At 47.6% G+C, this 26,638-nt stretch overlaps 1 protein-coding gene across 1 annotated transcript in view; it reads left to right on the top strand.

Annotated features, from left to right (window-relative positions):
* Positions 1-26,638, top strand: part of ADGRB1 (adhesion G protein-coupled receptor B1) — a 378,168-nt gene that overhangs the window by 341,397 nt on the left and 10,133 nt on the right. The window contains exons 25-30 of the mRNA XM_045007331.1: positions 5,603-5,774; positions 6,945-7,040; positions 9,918-9,957; positions 13,337-14,019; positions 15,145-15,180; positions 16,817-16,921. Of these exons, the coding sequence (XP_044863266.1) occupies positions 5,603-5,774; positions 6,945-7,040; positions 9,918-9,957; positions 13,337-14,019; positions 15,145-15,180; positions 16,817-16,921 (1,132 nt within the window). The remainder of the gene's footprint in view (positions 1-5,602; positions 5,775-6,944; positions 7,041-9,917; positions 9,958-13,336; positions 14,020-15,144; positions 15,181-16,816; positions 16,922-26,638) is intronic.

Here is a 26,638-nt window from a genome sequence, read left to right as displayed (position 1 = left end):
CCCATATCCAGGATGGCTCTTGCTGGACTATCAAAAGGATGGAGGAGCTAAACATTTAAACAGTCCTAACCAACAGGCCTCCATGTCTGCACGCTTTGAAGATCACCCTGTTTATGTGATTTCCCTAGGAACAGGATGTAGAATTGTGAGGTCTCAGGTTACCTTTGGGCATGACTTATTCTATGAGTTGTGCCATGCCATGTCCTTTATGGCTGCTGTTTTCCTAGCCTCTCTCCTTCACTTACCTAGCGGCCACTACTTCCACGGAGATCCTAAGGCAGCTTGTTCTAGCTGTCAGGCCTTTCTTGGAGTCTGTCCTTTCAAGAGTGTCTCGGTGCCGGGGATTCCGTTTCTATTTTTCATTGATCAAGATGTCGGGTTGTCCTTTCTCTGTCCTCCAGAGATGCCGCTCTCTGCTTCTTGATCTCAGAGCGTTTGCAGTCTTTTCTTGGCTCATGGTCACTTCCACAAAACTCTAGGTGCCTTCAGAGCCTGATTCTGTGGCCCTTACTAACCCTGAGTACCTCTTCCATGCTTGGTTAGTACCATCCATGGTATTACTCACCTGGGTCAATGCTAAGCAACACAAGTAAGGAGTGCTGAAATCGACCCTCAAAGTGTAGATGCTTCTTTGCCACTTCAGGTCCCTGTTTAGACTGGCAAAAAACAACTTCTATATTTAGGTGTCAAAGTCCTGTCTCACTTAGCAGGACCTCGTGGTGCAGTATTTTGATTTGTAGATTTCGAGTAGATTTGTCAAGATGGCCATCGCTAATAAACTGTCTCAGAATGGTAGCCATCCCACAGCTAACTTATCATCTACTCAAGTGACTCTGAAGAAACTGTTCCATGTACCTGAGATGTTAGGTCTTGTGATCGTCCATTCACAGGGTTTAGAATCCAATTATTGAGGGAAGTACAATTCCCTCAGGAGCAATTGTGTGGAGATGGGCAATCATATCCTGATGGTTCCATTAGAACTTGTTGGTTGCAAACCCAAACATTAGCTTCTTTTCTGGCATTCTTGGGGGGCTCATCCTGCTGGAGGGCGGCTTGGAAAGAGGAGTGGGATTGTGATGCTTATGTACTTCTCTCAAGAGGGTCCCTAAAATGGAGACAATAACTTATTCCCCTAGGGCAATGGTTATGTCCCCAACTTTTGCTGAGCAGGAGGAAGCATGGTGCTGGTAGTCTGTGAACCACTTTTCCTACAACTGGACGGTCATAGAACTAGAGAAGCATTTGGGTTAGGATGGACTTCCATAAGCTCAGCTAATCTCTACCCTCTGCATCAGGGCAAGACAGACATTACCATCCCTAAATCTTCCCTGATGGATGTGTGTCTGGTCCCAGCCTTACTTGTCTTCAGCTTTGGCAGTTGCACCTCCCTTGGCAGCTTTTTCCATAGCCTGAGCTGCTCTTTGAGTTATTAAGTTTATTTCCTGCTGCATCTTTATCCCATTAATGCTTGTTCTGTCATCCTAAAGCAATGAGAATAATTGATCTCAGTCCTCTTTGTAACATGCCGTTACATCTCTGAAGACAACCATTGTGTCTTGCCTTAGTCTTCTTTTCTCTAGGCCCAGCCCCCTTAAACTTTCATCATTGTAGATCTTTGTTTCCCAAACTTTTTTTGTCATTTGTGACATGCTCCTCTGAATTCTTCCTAGTTTATCTTTGTCCCATGGCAAAAATGGAGTTCTTAGAGCTGTCGATAATAGAGAATGAAACAGGGCATCTACTGGGGGTGTAGTGTTGGTGAACATCCTCTGATTAAAGACCATGACATGTCCCTGCTTTTGACAAGGCCGAATATGGTCCCACATGTGCAGCCCTACTAGGGTTTGCTAGCTTTTCAGTATATGTCCTGTTGAAGAAACGTGAGGGCCACAGTATTGTAGAGGCGTGTTGTCACATGGCATCATCATGTTACATCATTGTGCTGTGTTGTGGCATCCGCACATCCTGGCATGATACCATTGCTCTGGATCATACGGTGCTGCAGCAGCATGATGCCATGACATAATATCTCTGTGCTGGCATGTAGCAGCGTTGGACCATGATCATGCCTCGTTAAAGCAGCATCCTAGTTCAATGATCCAATAGCACAGGACCCAAGCTATAATGTCACCGTAATCCACACGAGAAGAATATGGGTCTTTGTCCCCTCTAGTGCATGGGATACATACGTAAGAGGATAAAAGCCTACCTCAGCTGCCAGCCAAAAGCCTTATTTCTTGATCTCAAGCCATTAAGGTCTTGGGTTTAATCCCAGCCCATGAAAGAGGGCTGTTATATAACCATATTGCACCACAGCACCATTAGTTAGCAATACCATCATGTCATGTTGCAATGCAATGTCATGACATGCTGACATAGCACCTAAGTATTATGATGTTGCATAGGCCCTGAGATTTATATCAAGACCCTTGCAGGCTTCATAGATGCCAAAGCACCTAATAAGAAACAGGACAGTCCTAAAGATATAGTATGTGTGAATCACAGTACAGAGCCAATGCACAGGAGGTGGAATTAAGGGCATGCTCCTTTCAGGCCTGTTTTTCTTTCCCCCTTCTTTTTCCTTAAGCCCAGCCTTGATGTGTGTTTTAAAAAAAACAACACAACCCTTTTGCATTTAATACTTCAAAAGCTAAGCAGAGCTATGAAAGTGAAATCAGAGTAATTTATAGCCCATTGCCATCTGTCGCCTGGGAGAAAAATTGTGCATTATATGTCAAGCAGCATTTCCATAATATTTGTAAGGGATGAATATTGCTGAGAAGGCCCCCGGAAGATGAAGCAGAAAAAGATCAGAAAGTTGGGTCAGATGGTGTGTTGGCATAGGTCCATTGAAGTCAATGTAGCTATACTGATTTACACCAGCTGTGGATCTAGCCCATTGTTATTTTAATCATTATTCTTCTGGTTAACATTTGGGGGGTGGCAGGGACTGGGGAAGCAGGCTGGATCTGCTGTGTAGTAACACGTCTAAAGGTTGTTTGTGGTGGGAATTGGAGAGAGGTCCAACAGAATGTCTTGACTAAGAGGGACAGGAGAACAGTCGCACGTGGAAAGGATGTAGACTCCAGGGAAGAAGAGGGATTGTTTCAGGTGATCCCACTGCAGTCTTGGGCCGTTGTGGCTGAGATTGGGAGGACAGCTTCAGCCCTGACTCCTCGCTGAGTCAGTTTGTGTGCACGCATGCGCATCGCGGGAGTCATTTATGGAGCTGGTGTTGGCACTAGTGTGAATCAGAAGCAACTCCACTGAAGGCAGGAGAGGTATGCTAGTGTAAGTGTGATCAGAACCAGGCCCACGGTACTGCTATTAGAAACAGGCCTGAGCCAAAGCCCTAATCTAGCCCCAACTCTGAACTCTGGATCTGAGTCCAAACTTTTTCGCATTTAATGTTTGGACTCAGCCTGTTACAGAGACAGTTTCAAGCTGCCGAATCTCATCCAAAGCCAGATTTGTGGTTCAGATCTGAGCTATGGTTCAGGCCTGTTGCTCTCGCCAGAGCCTGTTGTGTGCTTTCCTGCTAATGTCCTTAGTGTAGCCGTTCCGATGATAGGCCAGGGAACTCCAGAGGGCAGAGTAGTCTGATATCACCCAATCCAGTGCCCTCTCTTTCCCCTTGTTCTCTCTCGTCACCAGAAGTATGGTGAGCAACTTGAATGAGCTGTTTGCCCAGCCAGACAGCTGGCGTGTTGGACATCCTGATCCTGGCATGGAATACACCTGTGGAATCCTGTCATCAGGCAAATCACATTTTTCCATTCGGCTTTTCTGCCACTTCAGTTTTGTTCTCCCAACACTTGTTGTCCAGTCAGCTTTATTAGCATCATGTTGCAAATGGTGATTCTGAGAGGTGGCTGTTATCAGATGCTCTCAGCCACTTGGGGGAGAGGGGAAGCAGGAGGGGGAATAAAAACACCTGCCTGGTTTATGACTATGCTGAAAAACTACAGTGTGTCTGCAAAAAATTGGGCATTCAAGAGTCAGTCGTAAACTTTCCACTCAATGTCCTATGTGCAGTTATAGGGCATGCATATCATGTTGTGGCTCTTTCCTTACATGGTAACACAAAACCCTCTACTTGGTGGAGAAAGGGCAATTACACAGGCATTGACCTGCTCTTTCAGTTGCTGGTTAATTGCACCAGTAGCTCCTACATTCATGAACTCAAGCCTGGAATGGTGTGCAGAAATGCTGATGCATAATTATTAATTACAGAAATAACCCATCACTGCAACCTACCATCATTGCAGTGGGAAGTCCTTGGGCGTTGTGCCTGGATAACGAGGGAGTGTAAATTGGGTTAGATCTTACTTGACCATGTTTCATTAAATGGTCAGTGGTTCCCATGTAAGTGCTGCAAAGTGTGCGTCGTGATATCTGTGTCCTATAATAGGCCATGTTACCTATCTATGTGTCTTTACGTATAGGTCAAGATTTTCTATCCAGAAAAGTTTGAGGTCCACTTGTTATTTCCGTCTCTGTGTGTACTCTTGCTACGCTTCTATTGTAGATAGAGTCCCATGGTTTCCTCTGTGCACCGCTGTCCCCAAATGTTTAGAATTAAAGTTGAGTCCATTTCCTATGTATTGCCACTGACTGCTCTGATTTGGCTCCCTTGGTGGCAAAGAGGTCAAGCATGGTCCATGGAGACGGAAATGCCTTCTTATTTCTAGAGGGGGTCTGTCCAGTTCAGACCTGGAGCTCCTGGTTGGGGTAGGGCAGGGATGCTCACATTCCAGATGACTGTGATGTACAGTATCGCTCCCATGGCTAAACAGATTACTTGAATCCTACGAGCCATCAAGCCGGCGCTACATTCACTTGCAAGAATAGCTTAAGGTTCATCAGAGAGAACTGGTTCCAGTTTTCCAGGATGTTTATTTAGCAAGGTCCCATCTGTACCCCGTAGCCCCTTGTTAACAGATAACAGGATTCAGGTGCCAGCGGCCTCTTTAGTGGTCTGGCTATTTGTACGTGGGGAACATTTGACGGAGGGCAAGAAGTGCTTCCAGGAGCTTACCGTCCAGGCTTAAATCTGTCCTTGTCAGCTTAGCCACCCGAACCCTCCAAATAAAACCCCAAGTGATACTGATTTACTGAGTGCTGTGACAGTCCAGGCACCAGTAGCCATTAGCTAAGTGTTGATGGCCATCAAGGCAACCTGGCCTCTCCTATAGATGTTCCACTCCCCTCTCGCAACATACAGTGGCCGCATCTTCTCTCCGCTTCTTGGACAATACCACAGGTGTGATTAACAGTGCGGAGTGGGAGGGGCATGAGGGGGACATGATATGCCTGCCTCCTTCCTTCCCACCCCGAATTTCTGTGCATGCTTGCACCACTGAGCCGTAGTCCCCTCGAAGTGTCTGCCGCCTGCTCTCAGAGCATGAATGTGATGAGCAAAGCAGCCTCCTGCGTCCCTGAGGGGGCTCAGAAATCACCCAAAATGAGTCCACTGTTACTGAGGAAAATTCTTCAGCAGCCCTTTGGGATCAGGAGGCTGACTTGGCTCCCACGAGTGATCACAGCGTTTAACCGGCTGGGGATGAAGCTGAACTCAGATTTGCTTTCTCTTCCCTGACAGGGCGTCCCTTTGGAGCTCCTGCGTGGTCCTACCTCTGCTGGCGCTGACCTGGATGTCTGCGGTTCTGGCAATCACGGATCGGCGGTCAGCGCTCTTCCAGATCCTCTTTGCTGTCTTTGACTCCCTGGAGGGCTTTGTCATTGTGATGGTTCATTGCATCCTGAGACGAGAGGTGGGCACCGCCAATGATTCCTACTGCACAGCCCAGAGGGCTGCGTGTGACTCGTCTACCAGAGGCCAGATTGGGAATTGCAGCCTTCCCGCAGTCTCTCTGGGGATTCCTCTGATCCCTTGAGCTGTGGGCCATGACATTCAGCTCCACAGACGTCACAGTGATGAGTGTGACAGAAGTGCCTGGACAGATGGATGGATAGGTGGACATCACGCTGAAAACGTACAGTGGAGCAGAGTTTTGGGGACAAGCCTCGTTTAGTTTATCATTGGTCCAAAATTTAGGTTTTGTTTAAAAAAAAAAAGGTTCTACAAAACCTAGGATTCGCAGAAAAGTTTTCATCCGTGTTTAAAGACAATATCAACAAAAAACAAGGTTGTTTTCTAGGGGTTGTATTGAAATAGTCCCCAGCAGTGTTGGAAACCCAAACACTGCATATATGGTGCCAGTTTATGGGACCCATAAGTTAAACTTGACTATGAATAGACAGTGAAACTTTATTTTACTTTAAACCAGTGAACTCCATCAATGATGAAAAGTTACATTCTTTTTTTCTTAAGTTCTTTCCATTGCAATAAAATGGGGTGTCATTAATAACATTGACAAGGAGCTTTTTGTGTATATATATGCATGTTACCTTGATATAATCCCTTTCAATTAAGTGGGCCTGATAGATTCAGTGGAATTACACCAGGGGTTGGCCTAGCCCAGAGTCTTTTCATTAATTTCATTATCCATTTAGACCCTCTCATTGCGGTCGTTGGGAGTTTTTCCATTGGTTTCAGTGAGCTTTCGATGACACATAATATGCACACAGTATAGACTCTTGATCTGACATTATATATCTCTATGCCATGATTTATGCAACAGGGTCCTTTGTAAATATCATGGGTTACAGAATAAATTCATGGTTATTCCTGCTAGGCAAATCCAGCAACTAACTACTTTGGAAGCTATCCCATGTAATAATCCTGTAAGCATGTAGGAATCTGGAGTTGCTGTGTTGGTGTGTCAGATATGTGTCCTCTCAGCCCCTCTGAAGTCATTGTGTAAGCCTTAAACGAACCCATGTGTGCATTACAATCTATCCCCAGCAGGGTTGGATGATCCTTTGCTTTAAACAGTGCCTCTGTCTGACTCAGTCTTGTGAAAATCCGTTTCCCCCGGCAGGTCCAGGATGCAGTGAAGTGCCGAGTAGTGGACCGTCAAGAAGAGGGCAACGGAGACTCGGGGGGGTCATTTCAGAACGGACATGCTCAGCTAATGGTAGGATAAAGTGCCACCTGCTCGCTTGCCCAGGGACTCAGTGCATTTAGCCTGAATCCAATGAACTATGGCTCTGTTTCAACATCTTAGACTTAGCTGTCATCACTCTCCTTCTTTTAAATCTATGATTGGATCATGCTGGAGCTTGGGTGAGCCTCAGTTTCACCCATCTATAGCTCCCATTCCCTTCATAAGAATCAGGATCCCATCCCTCTCCTGCCCAGACCTATGCAAGCACCGGGGCTGTTTTAAGCCAGATCCTTTTGGTCTAAGGATGACAAAACCGACATGCACCTGGTTTCCCATAAAAGAAATTTCCCAGGCCTTTCTACCTCTGAGAAGGCTGCATGTCCTGTCCAGCATGGTGGTAGGAGACAGCAGTTTAATACCTATTCGCTCAGAGCATGTCACATTGTAGTCATGATTTTCAAGACATCCTTTCTGAGGAGACTTTCTTTCTCCAAAATACTTTTCTTCCCCATTTCAGTAACATTCCTTTCTGGATGCTCATTTTAAGATCATTTTGTGCCAAGATAAAAAACTTCATCCTGTTACATGAGTCCTTTAAAACTGGACTAGATAAAGCCCTTGGAGAATATGCTGTAGGGAACAATCCTGCATTGGCCCCTTCGTGATGGACTGGATGTCCCTAAAAGGTCTTTCTTGTCTCTGATTTCTAAGCTTCCCACAGTTTACAAGATTTTCCCAGGCTCCAAAACAGGCCTGTTGGGGCTTTCCTCTATCTTTATGCCTGAGTGTCCAGCCAGTCAGGCCCAGAGATGCAACATATTCATAGATTCATAGAGCTCAAGGCTAGAGGGACCATTAGATCATCTAGTCTGACCTCCTGTATAGCACAAGCCATAAAATTTCACCCATCTTGCCCCATATTGAGCCCAATAACTAAAGCTGATCTTCCAGAAAGGCATCCAGTCCTGAATAGATATCAAGAGAGAGAATCTACCACTTCCCATGATAGTTTGTCCCAGTGGTTAATCACTCTCACTGTTAAACATTTTTGCCTTATTTCTAATTTGAATGTCTCTGGCTTCAGCTTCGAACCTCTTGTCCTTGTGGTGCCTTTCTCAGCTAGATGAAGGAGCTCCGTGTGACGCGGTGTTTTGTGCTGGTGAGGGTACTTACACGCTGACATCAAGTTACTTCTTAATCTTCTTTTTGATCTGTTGAACAGATGGAGCTCTTCAAGTCTCTCATTATAAGCCCTCCTTTCCAGCCCTCCGATCACTTTTGTGGTTCATTTCTGTGCTCTCTCCAACTTTTCAGGGCCCTTTTTAAAATACAGACATGAGAACTGGCTGCAGTGTTCCAGTATTGCTCTTGCCAATGTTGTGTGCAGAGCTGAAACCACCTCCCTGCTCCTAGTCGCTGTTCCCCTATTTAGATATCCAAGGATCGCACGAGCCCTCTTTGCTACAGCATTGCATGGAGAGCTTCTGTCGAGCTGCTTGTCCACTCTCACCCCTAGATCCTTTTTAGCGTCTCTGCTTTCCAGGATACAGTTCCCCCATTCTGTAGGTATGACCTGCAGTCCTTGTTCCTAGACGTAAAACTTTGCATTTGGCTGTATGAAAATATATTTTGTTTGCCGGGGCCCTGTTTCACAAGCCATTCAGATCACTCTGTGTGACTGTAGTGTCCTCGTCATTATTTATCACTCTACCAATCTTCTATCACCTGCAAATTTTACCAACAGTGATTTTATATTTACTTCCAGATCATTGATAAAAATATTGAATAGCATCGGCCCCAGTTGCAATTCCTGCAGCACCCCACTAGAAACACCCCCATTCAACGATGATTCCCCATTGACAGCTACTTTTAGAGATCTGTCAGTCAGCCAGTTCCTAATCCATTTAATGTGTGCTGTACTAATATTGTATAGTGGTATTTTTTAAATCAGAACATTGAGAGATACTATGTCAAATGTCTTACAGAAGTCTGTGTATATTATATCTATGCAGTTGCCTTTATCAACCAACCTTGTCATCTCATCAAAGAATGAAATCAAGTTTGTTTGACAAGACCTATCTTCCATAAAAGCATGTTGCTTGGCATTAATTATAATCCTAGTCTTTAATTTGTTATAAGTCGAATCCCACATCAGCTTTTCCATTCTTTTGCATGGGATTGATATCGGGCTAACTAGCCTATGGTACCTAAGTCATCCTTCTTGCCAAGATCATTAGCACCTTGCCAGTCTTCTGGTGTTTCCCCAGCATTTCAAGATTTATTAATAATCAACATCAGCAGGTTAGCGATCTCCTCAGACAACTCTTTGAGTTGTGCAGGTTAGCTGGGCCTGCTGATTTCCAAATGTCTATCCCTGGTAGGTGCTGTTTAACATCCTCCTTAATTACTAATGGACTGGAAAGTACCACAACAGCCTCCTGTGGTACCAGCACATCATCCTGCTGCTTAGCACATCTAGTATGGAAATATTTGTAGGACACCTGTCTTTTCCACATCGCTATGAACACGATTACATGGAAGCCCATGTTCTGGTGTGACTCCATTTCTCCCATTCTCTGGGATGATGGCAACCAAGGGTTTCAAGGCAGGCACTAGTTTAGGGGAGAGGAGGGCTGCATGCGGCTGCTTTTGGCATCCCCTGCTCAGGCATCCCCTGCTCCTGTTTGGGAGGGGCTGTGTCTTCTATCTCAGGGCCATTAGCCAGCGAGTCTGATTCCAAAGCGCTGAGCCGAGCCCTTGTTCGCGCCATTCTGTCTGGCTTTGTATTGCTTTGTGTGTGGTCCATGAGTAGAAACGTTCATTGGATTCCAGGTTGTCTGCACCTCTCCACTTCCCCTCCCCCCCCCCGCCCCGTTGACCGCGCCCTCTGCTTTCTCTGTCTTTCAGACCGATTTTGAGAAGGATGTGGATATGGCTTGTAGATCAGGTGAGCACATCACAGGTGAGAAATCAACAAGTGACCTGGTTTGGGGATTGAACTTGGCCATTTTTTTCCCTTACTATTTGTGTGTGTCTGTGTCCCCTCAGTGGCTTGTGTGTATGTGTATGGGCTGTCCTCGCTCCTGCTCCCACCTCGAGAAAATTCCTAACTCCGCCCCTTCGCTTTGCTTATCCCCCTCCCTCACCCACGCGTTGCTTGGCCTCTTGGCTAAGATCAAGCCTCACCTTGATTTAACACCCTTTATCCGGGGCCTATACCCTGCCTGGCAGGGGTGGTGGGATCCATGGCCTTCTCCATCTCTCACTACTGGGTCCTGATTTTGTCTCTGCTCATAGAGTCATCTCTGGGGCTGGCCTCATACCCCTCAGGTATCCTGAGAAATGGGTATAAATCTGGAGCATCCTCCCCCAATCCGTGAATGGACAATTGTCCTCTGGGTCCATCCATACCAACAGCCACTTGGGCAGTCATAGATCAGACTGTGCTTGGGGAGATGGCCCACCCCCTCCCACACACAACCATTCATTGCAACTCTGTAGATCTGCATGGGCCAGCAGTCCCTGCTGCCACAACCCCTCTTCAATCGCTCCTGTTTGTCTCATGCCCACTGTGCTGTCTCTGAAAGTGCTGTCCAGAGTCTTCTGTGCTGCCTGTTCCTCTCTGCAGGTTCTGTTCCCTCCTGCCCTTGGCACGCCTGACCAGCTGGCTGACTTTAATCAAACCTTTTGCAGAATTTCCGACTCTCACTGGCTCTCCCAGATGCCTCCCCTTTCCCAAGCAAGAGTTTTCCCAGCTCATTTGGCCCTTGTGTATAATTCACATCTTCCAAACCAGGATCTCCCTCTAGCTGCCATGGAGTTTGCATCCTGTATGCTCATTTAGGGGGCATCACAGAACAGGGTTTTTTTTAATCTAATCTATCTATCTATCCCCATACACCCCATCTATCTATCTATCTATCTATCTATCTATCTATCTATCTATCTATCTATCTATCTATCTATCTATCCCCATACACCCCTGCTATCTATCTATCTATCTATCTATCTATCTATCTATCTATCTATCTATCTATCTATCTATCTATCTATCTATCTATCTATCTATCCCCATACACCCCTGCTATCTATCTATCTATCTATCTATCTATCTATCTATCTATCTATCTATCTATCTATCTATCTATCTCTATCCCCATACACCCCTGCTATCTATCTATCTATCTATCTATCTATCTATCTATCTATCTATCTATCTATCTATCTATCTATCTATCTATCTATCTATCCCCATACACCCCTGCTATCTATCTATCTATCCCCATACACCCCTGCTATCTATCTATCTATCTATCTATCCCCATACACCCCTGCTATCTATCTATCTATCTATCTATCTATCTATCTATCTATCTATCTATCTATCTATCTATCTATCTATCTATCCCTCCTCATCTCTCTCTCTCTCTCTCTCTCCCAATACATCCCCTTATCTATCTATCTATCTATCTATCTATCTATCTATCTATCTATCTATCTATCTATCTATCTAATCACATTCTCTGTATCATTATCAATTTGTCTGTCACCCTTACCCTCATGGTATTAATTCCACAGTCTCTTTCTGTCTATACCTTATTTAGGGTCTCTCTCTTTCTCCTCTCTCTCGCACCATATTTCTAGCGTGCTCTCTCCCGCACTCTCTCCCCTTCCTTTCTGATGCTGAGGACCTGACTTTCAAAAAGGCAGGTGCAAAAATTGGTGCATGCAAGAGTGTGCCCGAGGTGCACATATGGTTGCCTCAGATGTGCACACAAGACAGGTATTTGCACATACAGCTGGCTAATTGGGCATGTGCTCACTGGTCATGCACAGTTGTGTGCTTTTGAGAATCAGGTCCTGAAAATCAGTGCTGAGCCCCGGACAGGCTCCTCCAGTGCAGGAGACTTCCTTGTGCTGCCGTTGAGTCTCTGGCTCCTGGATTGGGTCTCCCCGAGCAATGGGAGGGAGCCTTTTGGTGTCAGGTGACTCCAGGACAGAAGACCCCTGATCTCCGCCTCTGCTCACTAACCTGGCCTGGTTTTCTTTGCCAGCAGCCAGCTGTACAAGTCTTCAAACCCCAGCAGACAAGAAATGAAATAATCCCAATTTGTTGTGCGCCACAGCCTCGAGACAGGACCTAAACACCACCCCTGGGGAAGCCAAAGCATGCAGGGAGCTCCCATGCACAAAGCATGTCCCAAGTGCTTCCTTGAATACAAGCCACAGTGTAAAAAAATGCCCAACAACCCACTGGCTGTGGCGTTTGCTGAAAGGGCATTGTTAATAAAGCACCGATCCTGATACCTTAACAAGGATCAGCCGGCTCCGAGGCAACATGTGGCATTTTCACTTAGAGCCAGTGGCAGAATTTGGCCCATGAATGGGGCCAAAGCAAACTTATATCCTAGCGCTGTTCTCTGCCAAAGCCATAATGACTGAGACTGTCACCATGCAGCGGGTCTGGCTTTCAAAGATGTTTTATGGTTGGTTTCTTTCTCCTGGCTTCCCTTTGATTTTGCCCTGCCTGCCCTGCACCCATTGGAGGTACCTACGCTCGTTCAGCACTCACCATGCCTGGCACAAGTTAGCATGTTTTACCTGGCACCAGAAATCCACCTGTGCCATATAGTACCTTGATCATAAATGGGAATGTGCCAGGTCGCAGCAAAGCCTCTGCTTTGTCTCCTCTCCTGTCCGCTGCATTGGTAAAAATGTGTAAAAAGAGCCTGGTTTTTTGTTTGATTTTGGCTGGAATTGTTTCCCCTTTTCCATGCTGAAATGCTGGGTAAGTAGCATTCAGCCCTGCCCACCCCAGAACCCTGTGACTTTATCCTCTGAAGACATCCAGGCTGATGTCACGAGCTTATTAACATTTCTGTTGCAGCCTAGAACCAGCTGCGCAGCAAAGCAGATTTGAATGAGACAAGAAACAGCTGTGTTTGTGTCAGTGGATGATGCTCTCTGTGTGTGTCCTGTGTATATCTCCGAATTGGCATGATTGCCCCACTCTCAGATTAAGGTTCTCTCCTATTTGAATAACGAGCACTCATTTAGCTCCCTTTGGCTTCGAGGCAGGGGGTGAGAACTTCAAAACCTGTGGTATAATTACCCCCACTTGTAAGCACTGGCCCAGTCACCAGTGTGGGGATGTCACGGGCCTGGGGTCTAGGAGCCAGAAGCATTGATCCGCCATTTAACCTCTGTCTGAGAGAGTGGAGGGAACATGCCAAGGGGGGTTGACTGTGGTGAGATGGTTGACATTGTATGTGGAGCTCAGGTGAGGTGAGTCTGAGGTGCTGAGGATGCTTCTCTGTCGCCCGCAGTGCTGAATAAAGACATCACCACGTGCAGGACCTCGGCCATCACGGGCACGCTGAAGCGTCCATCGCTGCAGGATGAGGAGAAGCTGAAGCTCCATCACCAGAAGGGGTCCTCGAACTTTAACAGTCTTCCAGCCAACGTCTCTAAGATGCACCTCCAGGGCTCCCCGCACTACCTGGGGGCCATCAACCTGAATGAGTTCAGCAACCACACGCTCACCCTGAAGAAGGAGAAGAACCAACCGCCCAAGTCTATCTACATCTGCGATGGGGACATCTTCAAGAAGCTGGACTCTGAGCTATCCCGGGCGCAGGAGCAATCCCTGGATACCAGCTACGTCATCTTGCCCAGCAACAGTTCCTCCACCCTGCGGACCAAGCCGCCCAAGGACGATGGCAAATACAGCATCAACATAGACCAGATGCCCCAGACCCGGCTCATCCACCTCAGCATGGCAACGGACCCGGGCTTCATCGTCAAGAGCCCACCCAGGGAGCCCATGGCTATGACATGCACCGAGGTGCAGGGCTCCCCCATGCTGCAGCAGCAGCAGCAGCAGCAGCAGCAGAACCTCTGCAGCGAGTCACAGATCCCCAACATCCTGTGTGACCCGGGTGACTCAGGGAACTTGGGCATGGTGCCCAAGAGCGAGACAATCTCCACCCTCTCCATGAGCTCCTTGGAGGTAAGCAGGCAACCTGCGGCCGCTTTCATCCATAAGAACATCCCAGTTGTCACATTGTTCATGCCATTCTTTTCCTTCTATGTTGTTGCCTTCTCTCCTACAGTGGCCAATGCCAGATGTTCCAAGAGTAGAACCCTGCCTTGAATGCACCCAGCTGTGCAGTTTCAGTACCTCTTTCATCCTAGGTAGTTACACTGCAGATGCCGTCTCTTTTCCAGATCAATGTCTAATCTGTTTTTGAAGCTTTCCCTCCCTCCTAGTTCCAGCACTGGGTATTTTGAGCAAAGATTTTAGGATGGGAAGGAGCCAAAGAGTTTCTTAGCCCCCTTTTTTTTAACATCCAGTAGATGCAGGCTGCAAGGTTCTCCTTATCTCCCATCAACCCTATGGAAACTGGATGTATTGACAGTATTCAGAGATTATTCATGAGGTTTTAGCCAGACCACTCCCATTCATTTTAATGGGAGGCATGTGGCTAAACCTCCTGGTTGGCTTTGATGATTTCAACCCTTCTGGGAAGAGACAGATAAATACAGGTACGGGAAGCTACAGGAAAATTCCAGTGCTTGCAGAGTTAAGCTCTATGTACGCAATCCTAAGACAAGCCCTGCAACCCTATTGATGTCGGTGGCATTGCAGAGGGTGTGCATGAGTGCTGGATTTCCTTTCTTTTTCTGCTGCTTCTTCTGACTGCTGTCCTTTGGCAGCTCATTTCATCTTGTAACAACGCTCCCAAGTATAGAATTCCCACCCAGCCGGGTTCCGCCTTAGCAGACGTTTCGTCCCTCTTGGTTCTTATACTTGGCCCCAGTTCTAACAGTCTTGCGGCATCTGTCTCCTTTGTCCCCTGTTATAGGATGTGGCTCTCAACCTCTCCTATGCGTCCTTCAGGCCTTGGTCTGTGGTGCTCCCAGAGCTCACACAGGTTCTCTCCCCTGGGGCAGTGACCGAGGTTGCGTCTATCACTCCAGCTGTCTCCTTTGTATCAGAGCCAGAGCTGCACGGTGCAGGCAGAGCAGGGTGGGGAAGGAGGCAGGGGCTGTCTCTCTGTCTCTAGCCACTATGCAGGGGTGTGACCAACCCGTATCATCACTTACCAATCTTTCTTTCCCTTTGAATCTGCAGAGACGGAAATCCCGATACGCAGAGCTAGATTTTGAGGTGAGCGGTTCCTCCTTTAAATCCTTTTACGGAGGGGTGAGGTGGGGGAGAGGACCAGGCTCTGCTTTTCCCAGCAGGAGCTCCCGTACTGCCTTCGCCAAAGAACCAGGGAAAGGGCTAGAAGCAGACAGGGGGCTCCAGCCAGCCTGGCTGAACAGGGGGGTTCGCCCTGCATATCTAAACAAACGTGGGATTTCCACTTATTTGATACGGCTTCATGTATTGAGCAGCAACTGCTGAGTAAATGTTTGTAAATGAGGATTTTAAGTCAGTTTGCACAAGGCCTGTAAACAATCTCATCTGTCAGTGAGATGCCGATAGAAAGCTGTACTACAATATACCAGGATCAGGAATCTGGGCCACTTTCCAGCCAGTGTGAGAGAGGTCAGAGGTCCTGAGTCTTAGGCCAGGTCTGCACTACAAACTTATATCGGTATAGCTACATTGCTGAGGGGTGTGAAAAATCCACCCCCTGAGCGGCGTAGTTATACCGACCTCACCCCGCTGTAGACAGTGTTATGTCGACAGGAGAGCTTCCTGCCTCTCACGGAGGTGGAGAAACTACGCCGAGAGGAGATGCTCACCAGCGCAGCGCTATACGTGTAGAACTGCCCCCAAACATGAAATCTGCTCAGATGGTCCCCATCATCCTGGCATGGGAGCTCCTCACAAGATTAAGGAGCCTCCCCACACTCCTCGTAGATGAGGAAGTATCCACGTCTTCCAGATGGGGAGATCTGAGGCACAGAAGGGGGAAGCAGATGCTTTAAAGAGGAAGCCAGGCTTCACACAGGAAATCTCTGGCAGAGCTGGGAACTGAACGCAGGTCTCCTGAGTCCTGTTGCAATGCAATGAAGCTGTCACTTTGAAGAGGAAAGATGGTTGGGTTGTGAAGGCATCAAACCTTCCTTCCTCTTCAAAGGCATCAAACCATCCTCCCACTGTGGGGAGGGATAGCTCAGTGGTTTGAGCATTGGCCTGCTAAACCTAGGGTTGTGAATTCAATGCTTGAGGGGGCCACTTAGGGATCTGGGGTAGAAATTGGTCCTGCTAGTGAAGGCAGGGGGCTGGACACAATGACCTTTTAAGGTCCCTTCCAGTTCTAGGAGATTGATATATCTCCAAGTATTACCTTTTTATTACCTTTAGCTACTGCTTCATTCCAAAATCAGCCATCACTCCTGGGACCACATGGGGAAGAAGGGAGGTTGTTCGAAGCCTGGGCTCCGAGGTTTGCTCTAAAACTTAGGACCCTGGGCTCAGTCTGAAATAGGGACACTGTGTGGCTCCAAATTCCGAAACTCACATGTTGGACTAGATTTGAACTCAGGCCTCACACTTCTTCAAAAGCTTTGCAACCCTTGGAGAACTTTCAGGCTAAGATTCAGGTTTGTCACAAATCCTGTAACTAGCCAAGACTCAGCTAGTTTGGTGTAGGCTGGAATTTTCCTGCCTGTAGTGAGATCTAGATTTCTAGTATCCAAGGCCAAGATCCTCAAAGGGATTTGGGCACCTAACTTGAACCTAGGTGCCCACTTTGGCAATTTCCTAGTTGGTGAGGGCAGTGTAGACTCTAATGCCATGAATCGTAAGGGGAGAAAGGTTTGCTGACCTGTCGCACACGTCTTTGCTTCAGAAAATCATGCACACGAGAAAGCGTCACCAGGACATGTTCCAGGACCTGAACAGGAAGCTGCAGCATGCGGAGAAGGAGAAGGAGTCTCCGACAACGGAGAGCAAGGTCAGTCACTCACCCTTTGGAGCTGCTGGCTTCCCCCTCCAAGAACCACGATGAGCATGGAGATGGAGGAAAATATAGGGGCTCTGACCAGAACCCTACACTTCAGTGTCCCTCCACTCTCAATATCTCTGTGCATGTGTTTGTGTGTGGGGGTGGGTGTAAAATCATAATGCTAGTGCACACCCAGTGACATGTTCACTCTCCTCTAGCTCACATGGCAACAGCTTGTCGTGCTGATACAGACGCTTCTGAACTCTGTTCCTTGTGTCTTGTGAGACTGTGTGGTTCAGCTTGTGTCTGTGGTGTCCATCTTCTCTGCACCCAGTACATGGAAACTTTAACACCTTTACAGTGCGGACTGGGAAGCAGAGGGAGGGTGCAGTGGAGATGGGTTGGATCCCGTTACCGTCTATGGGAGCTGGTCTCAAATCCAAGGCAGGAGTGGAGATCAGAAGTTGTGATGTTTGGACTGTCAGGGAAGTGGGATTTATGCTGTGGAGGCAGCAGCGCCTTCAGATGGTCTGGGAAAGGAGAGGGATGCTGCTGAGGGAGTCTGACCTCAGGACAGGGGTTCCAGTAAAGGCACTTATGGCAGTGACCTGTTGTGTGGTGGCTTAGAATCATAGGGTTAGAAAGGACCGCAAGCGTCATCTAGTCTAATCCCCTGCCAAGATGCAGGATTTGTTGTGTCTAAACCAGGGATCGGCAACCTTGGGCACACGGCCAGTCAGGGAAATCCACTGGCAGGCTGGGACAGTTTTTGTTTACCTGCAGCGTCCAAAAGTTTGTCCAATCGCAGCTCCCACTGGCCGTGGTTCGCTGTTCCAGGCCAATGGGGGCTGTGGGAACTGGCAGCCAGCACATCCCTCGGCCCATACAGTTTCCCACAGCCCCCATTGGCCTGGAACATCAAACCACGGCCAGTGGGAGCTGTGATCGGCCGAACCTGCGGACACCGCAGGTAAACAAAGCATCCCAGCCTGCCAGCAGATTCCCCTGATGGGCCATGTGCCAAAGGTTGCCGATCCCTTGTCTAAACCATCCCAGACAGATGGCTAGCCAGCCTCCTTTTGAAAACCTCCAGTGAAAGAGCTTCCACACCCTCCCTAGGCATCTGTTCCACTGGCCTACTGTTCTCACAGTTAGGAAGTTCTTCTGAAGCAACCTTCTGAGCGACCTTCAGTGGCAGGGAGTCTATGTTGTTGGAAGAATACAGGGGAAAGCCCTGGAGGGGAAAATAATAGGATCTGGAAACAAGAAAGGCCCATAGGCTGCTTCTGGCCCTGTGCAATTGTGTGCATTACACTGAATTATACCATGGCTGTCAGCTCCAGCATATGTATCTATGTAAAGTTCTAAGTCTGTGAGGTGGCCCCTGTAGGGACGTCCCCTCCAAGGAGTGAGTCCACCACAGGGAAGGCACATGTTGTGCTAGTATGTGGGGTGGGGGCATGCACTGTGGCCAAATCGGGTCCAGCATGAAAGAACCATAGTGGCAAATAACTTTTGCTGCAGCAGTAAGGAAAAGCAGGCTGGCCAAAGGGCCATCTTCCTGGTGTCTGAGCCCTTCCATGCCTGCTGGGCTGGTGCCAAATGGCTGGCCAGGAATTTAATCTAGTCCAGCAGAGATGGAAAATAACTAGCAGCTGCAGAGTGGTGGGGGCAGCCTGGCTCAGGGCTGTTCTCTGTGAGACTCTTGGGGATTGCCCCAAGGTGGGATTTCCCTCTGTGGGTTGGAATTTCTCCCATCCATCTTCAAGAGAAGGCAGAGTTGGCATTCACGGCCACCTGTAGCATGGCCAAAAGGACTAGCCAGTGAGTGACTGCTGGAGCTTTTCTTAGGATTGAGTTAGACATCAGGCCAAGCCCCAACGTTCAGAGTGTGATAGGGTGAGAGGTTTTGGCTTGGTCTGTTATAAACACAGGGCCCAGATGTAACACTGGGATCTGGGCTGGGATTGTGCAGTCGATGGTGTTGGGAGTCAGGGTTTTGCTCCATGCAATCCCTAGTTTTACTGTGCATTGTGGTTGACTGCAAGGGGTCTGCTTGTGGAGACTGGCTGTTCAGAACGACTAGGCTCTCAGGCTAGATTCAGCTTATACCAGAACCAGCCCTATTTTTTGCCCAAACTCCAAATGGATCATCACTTGAGATGGACAGTCAGTACACCCTTCACTTGCTATGCGCCTCTGTATTTCCTGGGTTTGGCCCAGGACTGGGAGCAGAAGAGCCTAAATATTTCAAGAAAGCCTCTCCGTGTAACAGTCCTAGGCCGGCTTTACAAACTCAGGTTGTTCAGCTATTTCAGAGAAGTGTCTGAGCTTATTTGGTAGCCTAATGTTAGGAGACTTGGTTCCAGCTACCGCACCCAAAGGGCTTTCAGATGGTAACAGCTTTCAGCAGGTGCTGGAGTTAGACTGAGGAGATGTATATTTTAAATATTCACACCGAGCAGCCTGATTCACTTTCTGGCTATGACCTTTCTTTCCTTAGGTGCATTAAATAAGGAGCCTTCTAAGCATTGGTATTCAGTGGTCAATAGTGGGGTTTGGTTAACCCCAATAGTGGGGTTTTTTCCAATAAGAAAAAACTATTACTTCCCTCCACTGCCCCTTTCCTGTCTTTCCCTTGCACTGGCTGCCATCTGACCTACAAGGTGGACCCCATAGAGAAGGCAACCTTTAGATACCACGGATACCTTCATTAACCCCCCCCCGCCCAATTCTTTTCTGTGTGTGTTTAGGTTATAAAACGGTGGAGTGTTTCTTCTGGTGGAAGTGATAAAACTAACGTTAGCGTAAGTCTGCCTTTCTGCTTTGCATCAGAGAGCCTTGTACACAAGTCCCAACCCCGGCCATGATGCATGACTCCAAACACATTCCCTCACCCACAGAAAACCCCTCAGCTTTTGGACACAAACGAGATCACGAGCATCCTGGAATGCCTCGTAACCTCCATAGCACCATGGAGGAGAAGAGACAGCTAGTGGGTCTTCTTGCTCATCCACCTGCATTGCTAAAGCTTCAATTTCATTCTCCCTAAGCACCCCTCCACTTGATGGCTGTCTAGTCTTACCTTGACTATTTCCAGCAATGGCAATTTTCCAACCCCTCCAGGTAGCATGTTCCATTGCCCTAGCTGCTCTCCTAGTTATGAAGCTTCTCCTAATCCTTCCATGACTCCTCCCCGCACCCCCCATCCCTCAGATCAGAAACTTGCAGCTGAAATTCAGGGCAAATATCTACTTGAGAGAAAACGCCTTTGATGAAGTCTAGAATTGGTGCTTGCTCTATTGTTTTGAATTCAAGTGACAGTCCCCCTTATATTCCATTGAGCCACTTCGTATCTGTCTGAAAATGATTAGCCCGTCTTTGCATCTGGCTAGATTCTCTCAAATGAACCATTTTGCAACCACTATCAGATCTGCAGAAAGGGCTGGGAGGAACTGGCTTTGGGCCTCACAGGGGGGCTTGTGAAGGTGTCCCGGGAATGCAGCCATCACAAGTGGCTACTGTTTATAAGTTGTTCATATTTGATATTAAAACATCCTTCTCCAAATACCTTCGGAAAAGAGCTACAATTGAGTAACAGGAATCCTCTGCATTTCATGGGATACTTTTCCCTAGGTATCCTTAAAGCAATTTGTACTCTTTAATCCTTCAACACAGCCTGGATAAGTTTATGAATGGGTTTCTATGATGAAGTTGTCCATGATAGCTGTGGACTAGACATGACGACTTAGGAGCTGTCTCCCAGCATGGTGTTCCTCTGAGAAGGTAAGTATTATGGCTACACTCTTCTCACAGATGAGGAAGTCTGTCGCTTGGGGTGACTTGGAATAGGACTTGAGTGTCCTGACTGCTTGTATCCTCTTCTGACTGTTAGCCACAATTTCTCAGATACAAATAAAGGGCCAGATCCTCAGGTGGCATAAATCAGTTTACACTTGCTGAGAATATTGTCCAATAAATCACACGCCACAATCATGATCTACTAAAGTGTCAGCATTCTTATGCCCTACTTTCCATGGGCTCACAAGGTGATTAACATTCAGAAGTAAAGAGACGGAGAGGGAAATTAGTGTTATTTATTGTCGTTATTAATTATTTTCTGATTGCAGTCATGGATCAGGCTCCCATTGTGGTAGGTGCTGTGTGAACACAGGCCAGAAAGACAGTCCCTGCCCCAAGTTTCTTACCATCTCAGAATAAGACAAGAGACAACAGATGGATCCAGATAGACTGATGGGGGTGTAGAATGAAACCCGGTGACAGTATTGGTCATCGTGATCAGCAGTGGTCTCAGACCACTGTTAGGTTTCCCCTGGGAACTCTTCCACTCAGTTCCCCAAGGACTCAGTTCAACTCCGGTCTCATCACTTAGGTTCCTTTGTTTGGCACACAGCAAAGGTCAGACTCAAGCTTAGAGGGGGTGGGTATAGGGTGTACCACACATCCATGGTACACAGCAAAACTTTACATTATGTACATGTGTAGTAACACTAGTACATGCATTTTTAACTCTATATTGCATTGTGCTTCATGATTGGCTTGGTTCTTTTCAAGAACCTGTACAGCACGCTCTGTCCGTGTGCCGTTCATGTAGAACCTGATCTGTACAGTTCAGCTTTATCTTCTCCATTTTCCCTAGCACCAAGGCATTCCTACTGATCACAGCTAGCACAGATACCCTGACACCAGCATACTGTTAACTTTCCATGCACCCTCCCAATCATGCCAACTAAGAAATGAGGTCTGACTTATGTCTAGTTACGTATGCCCAGCCTGGCTACACACACCAGCAGCCTAACCGTCGTCAGGTTTTTTGTAGGCGTCACGGCAAAGCAGACTTTTAAGGAGGGATTTGAAGGAGGAGGATGAAGTACTCACTTTAGACGTGATTTCAGCAGGATACTGAATCTTTTCAGCACATCAGCAGGCCCTGGGGCACGTGAAGATGTCCACGCAGTGTGCAGAGGCGGTCAAAAAAGCAAACAGGATCTTAGGAATCATTAAAAAGGGGATAGAGAATAAGACGAGAATATATTATTGCCCTTATATAAATCAATGGTACGCCCACATCTTGAATACTGCGTACAGATGTGGTCTCCTCACCTCAAAAAAGATATTCTAGCACTAGAAAAGGTTCAGATAAGGGCAACTAAAATGATTAGGGGTTTGGAGAGGGTCCCATATGAGGAAAGATTAAAGAGGTTAGGACTCTTCAGCGTGGAAAAGAGGAGACTAAGGGGGGATATGATAGAGGTATATAAAATCATGAGTGATGTGGAGAAAGTGGATAAGGAAAAGTTATTTACTTATTCCCATAATAAAAGAACTAGGGGTCACCAAATGAAATTAATAGGCAGCAGGTTTAAAACAAATAAAAGGAAGTTCTTCTTCACGCAGCGCACAGCCAACCTGTGGAACTCCTTGCCTGAGGAGGTTGTGAAGGCTAGGACTATAACAGCGTTTAAAAGAGAACTGGGTAAATTCATGGTGGTTAAGTCCATAAATGGCTATTAGCCAGGCTGGGTAAGGAATGGTGTCCCTAGCCTCTGTTTGTCAGAGGATGGAGATGGATGGCAGGAGAGAGATCACTTGATCATTGCCTGTTAGGTTCACTCCCTCTGGGGCACCTGGCATTGTCCATTGTCGGTAGACAGATACTGGGCTGGATGGACCTTTGGTCTGACCCGCTACGGCCGTTCTTATGTTCTTATATTCTTAAGGGCCTAGACCTTCAAAGGTGTTTAGGCTCCTAATTCCTATTGATTCCACTGATACCTGTGAGGATCTCAGCCCAAGTGCTTTCAGTGAGTTGTCCCATGGGTACTTAAGTGGGTGCTTACATCTGGGCATGTATCTGAAAACCCTGCTGAATTTGGGCCCTGGAGCCTGAGTCGAAGACCATTGAAATCAGTGTATTCCCACTGTAGTCAAAGGGCTGTGGATCAGGTTCTTTGGAGTTAATGAGATCTGGTGCCAGAGGCTCTGCTGCGGGATGGGGAGGAGCAAGGGAATTGTTCCTGAAATGGAGAATGTATCTGAAACCTGAAGACAAGGTGGGTGGGGTAATATCTTGTATTGGACCCACTTCTGTTGGTGAGAGAGACAAGCTGTCACACTTCTTCAAATGCAGGCCAAATCCCAAAGGCATTTATGTAGATAATCTAACCCTGACTAGTCGGGATAGGAAAGTCCAGTTTGTAGTAGCAGCGTTAGCAGCAATTATTTCTGTGCCTCCCACAAAGCATTCCAATACGAAATTCATCCTGTGTCTCAGAGACCAATTAAATTGCCTAGCTCAAGACCAGGGTGGGATTGCCCCCTGCGGTATATTATCTATGTACCTCTTCATCTGGTTATTTCAGTGTATGAAAACCTGCCCAGCCAGTGCTGTGGGCACATGTCCAGCAGTTTATGATAGAAACTACATCACCCAATAGGACTAATTTTCAAAACATAAGGACAACGCCCTCCAAACTCCATCTGTATTTCAAGCAAGGCTTCCCCATTACTTCCGCCCAAGTTCTGCAGCTAAAATAAATGGGTCTTACACGTCTGGGCTCTGATGAACCAATCAGGGATGTAAATTTCACTGCCAAAGAGATGATAAAGTATACTACTAGAGGGCTCTTAAATCTAGCAGACAAAGTCATAACAAGACGTCGTGGCTGGAATTTGGAGTCAGCAAAGTTCAAGTTGAAGTAAGGATCCAGATTTTTAACTCAGAGAGTAATTAACTCTTGGAACAGCTTGCCAAGGGATGTGGTAAATTCACCCTCTCTTGGAGTCTTCAAATCAAGATTGAACATCTCGCTAAAAGATCCAGAAGTTATTGGGCTGGATGCAGGAATCCCTGGATCATGTTCTCTGGCCTGTGTTATCCAGGAGGTCAGACTAGATGACCATAATGGCCCTTCTGGCCTTCAAATCTATTAATCTCATCTCCAAGAAGCATCTGCCTTCAATCCGTTCATGAGTAAACTGGGGAGAATTTTAGCTCAGGGCCCTGAGAGGATGCTGCCTGTCAGGCTAGTAGTGGGGAAGGGTGTTCTCTGAAGTAACCAGGACCCAACTCATTTAAGGATTCATAGGTTGCAACCAAGAGAGCACGGGTCACAGAACAAAGGTGTAACATGTTCCCTGCGAGCAAAGTTAAGCGGTGGCAGCCTCCTGAGCAAACACAAACAATTAAAAGCACTCTTGGCCACTGCTGCCATCTGGGCATCCAACCGGCCCTCGGCTTGCAAAAATGGGCACATTCCCTCAATGGAGGCAGCTGATATCACCTTCCCCCAATAGCGTCAGTCTTCCCCCTCCGATCTGGGTGAAGACTCAGCCAGCTTGCCTTCACTCCCAGCCAAGGGGATCCTACAGTGTCCCTCTAGGGCAATTTAAAATCACTTTGGGCTGCTCTGGCTGTACCATGCTGGGGGTTGGTTTATTGCTGGCTCAGAAGATCGAGTTTCACCCACTGAATAGCCAGCATCACTTTGCGTCCCTCCCGTTGGGTCATTCTTTGGCTGATACAAATTGTTGCCCAGATCCTGTCTGCTAAAAAAACCCAAGTTAAGCCGCTGGAAACCTTGTTGCTAACGCATTTCTCTATTCAAATGCTAATCAGTGCCTGATGATTACAGACTATGGGCCAGATAGACAACATCCCCTCCCCCAAGCTCTGTCTCTCTCCATCCAAGAGCTGTGAACGTTAAAGCCATGTGGAGCCACTTTGTAAGCTGCTTCTCCTAGTAAATTAGTCAGAGGTTCTAAGGCTTTTCCTGGGTGTTGTCGGAAACCGACACACTCTGCAAGAACATAGTATAAAAGATGAGCCTTTGCAGGCTTCAAGGTAAGGGTCTCCTTTGTTTATACTGTGCTCACCGCCTGCTTTGAAAGCAATGAAAGTGATTCTCCTGCAGTTCCTCTCCCTGGGCGTTCTTTGATCCGGCACCACTGGGAGAGTTTGAGTCACACAACAGTCCTCTCTCTCAGTGTCTAGTTTTGCAGCTCGTTCTTTACTTTTGTTGAGACCAGCAAATACGATTCCAAAAGGAGCTGTGTAAAATTCCGTGGATTCCTTGGGCAAGGGGTTCTTGCACACCTTTCATTTTAGCTCTCAAGGGGTGTGAGCCCCCCTAGGCTTTGGTTGGAGTTTTGGATTTGAACAAAGTCCAATGTTCAAAGGGCCAGTCCGTCATAAAGTCTAAGCTGGCCACGTTTCCTGCCAGAGCCAGGGCTGAAGGTCACTTAGGCTATGTCTACACAGTGTTTTGGAGCCTGCAGAAGCAAGCCTCCAAGCCTGGGTCGACAGGCTTGAGCTAGCAGGACTCGCTTTAGTGCACTAAAAATAGCTGTGTAGACAGTGCTTTGAAGTGGAGTTCAGACTGGAGCCCAGGCTATGAAACCTAGCCCAGGTCAAGCAAAACTGCAAAGCACTGTCTACATAGCGATTTTCAGAACGCTAGCTCAAGCTCCACTGGTAACCTGAGTCTGTCAGCCCGGACTGGGAGGCTCGCTTCTGCAGGCGCCAAAACACTGTGTGAATATATATTCAGAGGCCCCGGACCTAGCCCAGAATTCAGCCCCAGGCTCATCCCAAAACCTGTCCTCCTCTTGCCCCAATTTCTGGCCTTTCGCTCATCCCAATATCCAACCCCAAGCTCACCTCAAAACCCAGCCCTACTCTCATTCTGAAGCCTGGTCTGGCTCTCGCAGACATATATGTACTGCTTGTGAACTTTCTGCAAGCCTAGGTCAAGTTTTATGTTTGTAACGGTGATGGGGCATGTCTCACCACTGCGGCACCTCCTGCTGGCTGTCCCGGGGATTGGCCCTGCTAGCCAGTGCGCCCTCTTCTGGTGATGTCTCACCACCGTCACTTCTGCTCCTGGACCCGTGTCGTCCTAAGGACCACAGCATCCTCTTCAGGACACAGTCCTCCGTCTGTGCCACACTCCGTGCTCCCCCCTTCCGGGGCAATGTACCGCAGTCCGATGCTCCAGCCACTTTCTCAGTGGTGAGTGGAGGTGAGAGGGGGGCCCGCCCTCCCCAACTACTCCAGGTCACGGCCCAGGGACCCTGTAGATGGCAGCCATGTGCTGAATCCCCTCCAACCTCTCCGTACCTTTCCCATGGCTGCTTCCCCGCAGACCCAGCACCTTCTCTGCTCTTATCTCAGGGCTTCAGCATGCCAGTCTTAGCAGTCAGCCAGGAGCTCACTCTCACTCCCCTGACCCTGCCCAGCACTGCTCTTTCCAAGGGGCTAGCTTTCCTCCTCCTCCTGCAAGGCAGCCGGTCCTTCCTCCTTGAGCTCCAGGAAGCAACTGCAGCTGCTCTGCCCTGCAGCTCTTTTTATATGGGCCTGCCGGGCCCTGATTGGCTGTTCCTTTGAGCCCTTCTCTGAGTGAATGCCTCTTGCACAGACTCCCTAAGGCTCGACTAACCCCTTAGAGCGCAGTGTGGGGCAGGCACCACGTGAAAGATGCAAATTCTGAAACCAAGCATAAAAGCTTTGCCCAGCTCTCGCCTTGACCCCCAGCAGGTCCCCGGCAGAGGGTGTTCTTAAGTAGAGCTGAGTGAAAAATTGATTTTTTTGATTCAGTGGCCAAACCAGAAAAATTGAGGGGAGGAGAGAATTTGCTTCAGATTGAATGAAAACTTTTGTTAAACCCAAAATGAGTTTTTATGTATTTATTTTTCATTTGGCTTATT

This window comes from Mauremys mutica, chromosome 2, assembly GCF_020497125.1.
Source record: "Mauremys mutica isolate MM-2020 ecotype Southern chromosome 2, ASM2049712v1, whole genome shotgun sequence".
NCBI classification, from domain to species: domain Eukaryota; kingdom Metazoa; phylum Chordata; order Testudines; family Geoemydidae; genus Mauremys; species Mauremys mutica.
Note: the sequence above shows the minus strand (reverse complement) of the source record. Positions and strands in the feature narration are given on the sequence as shown.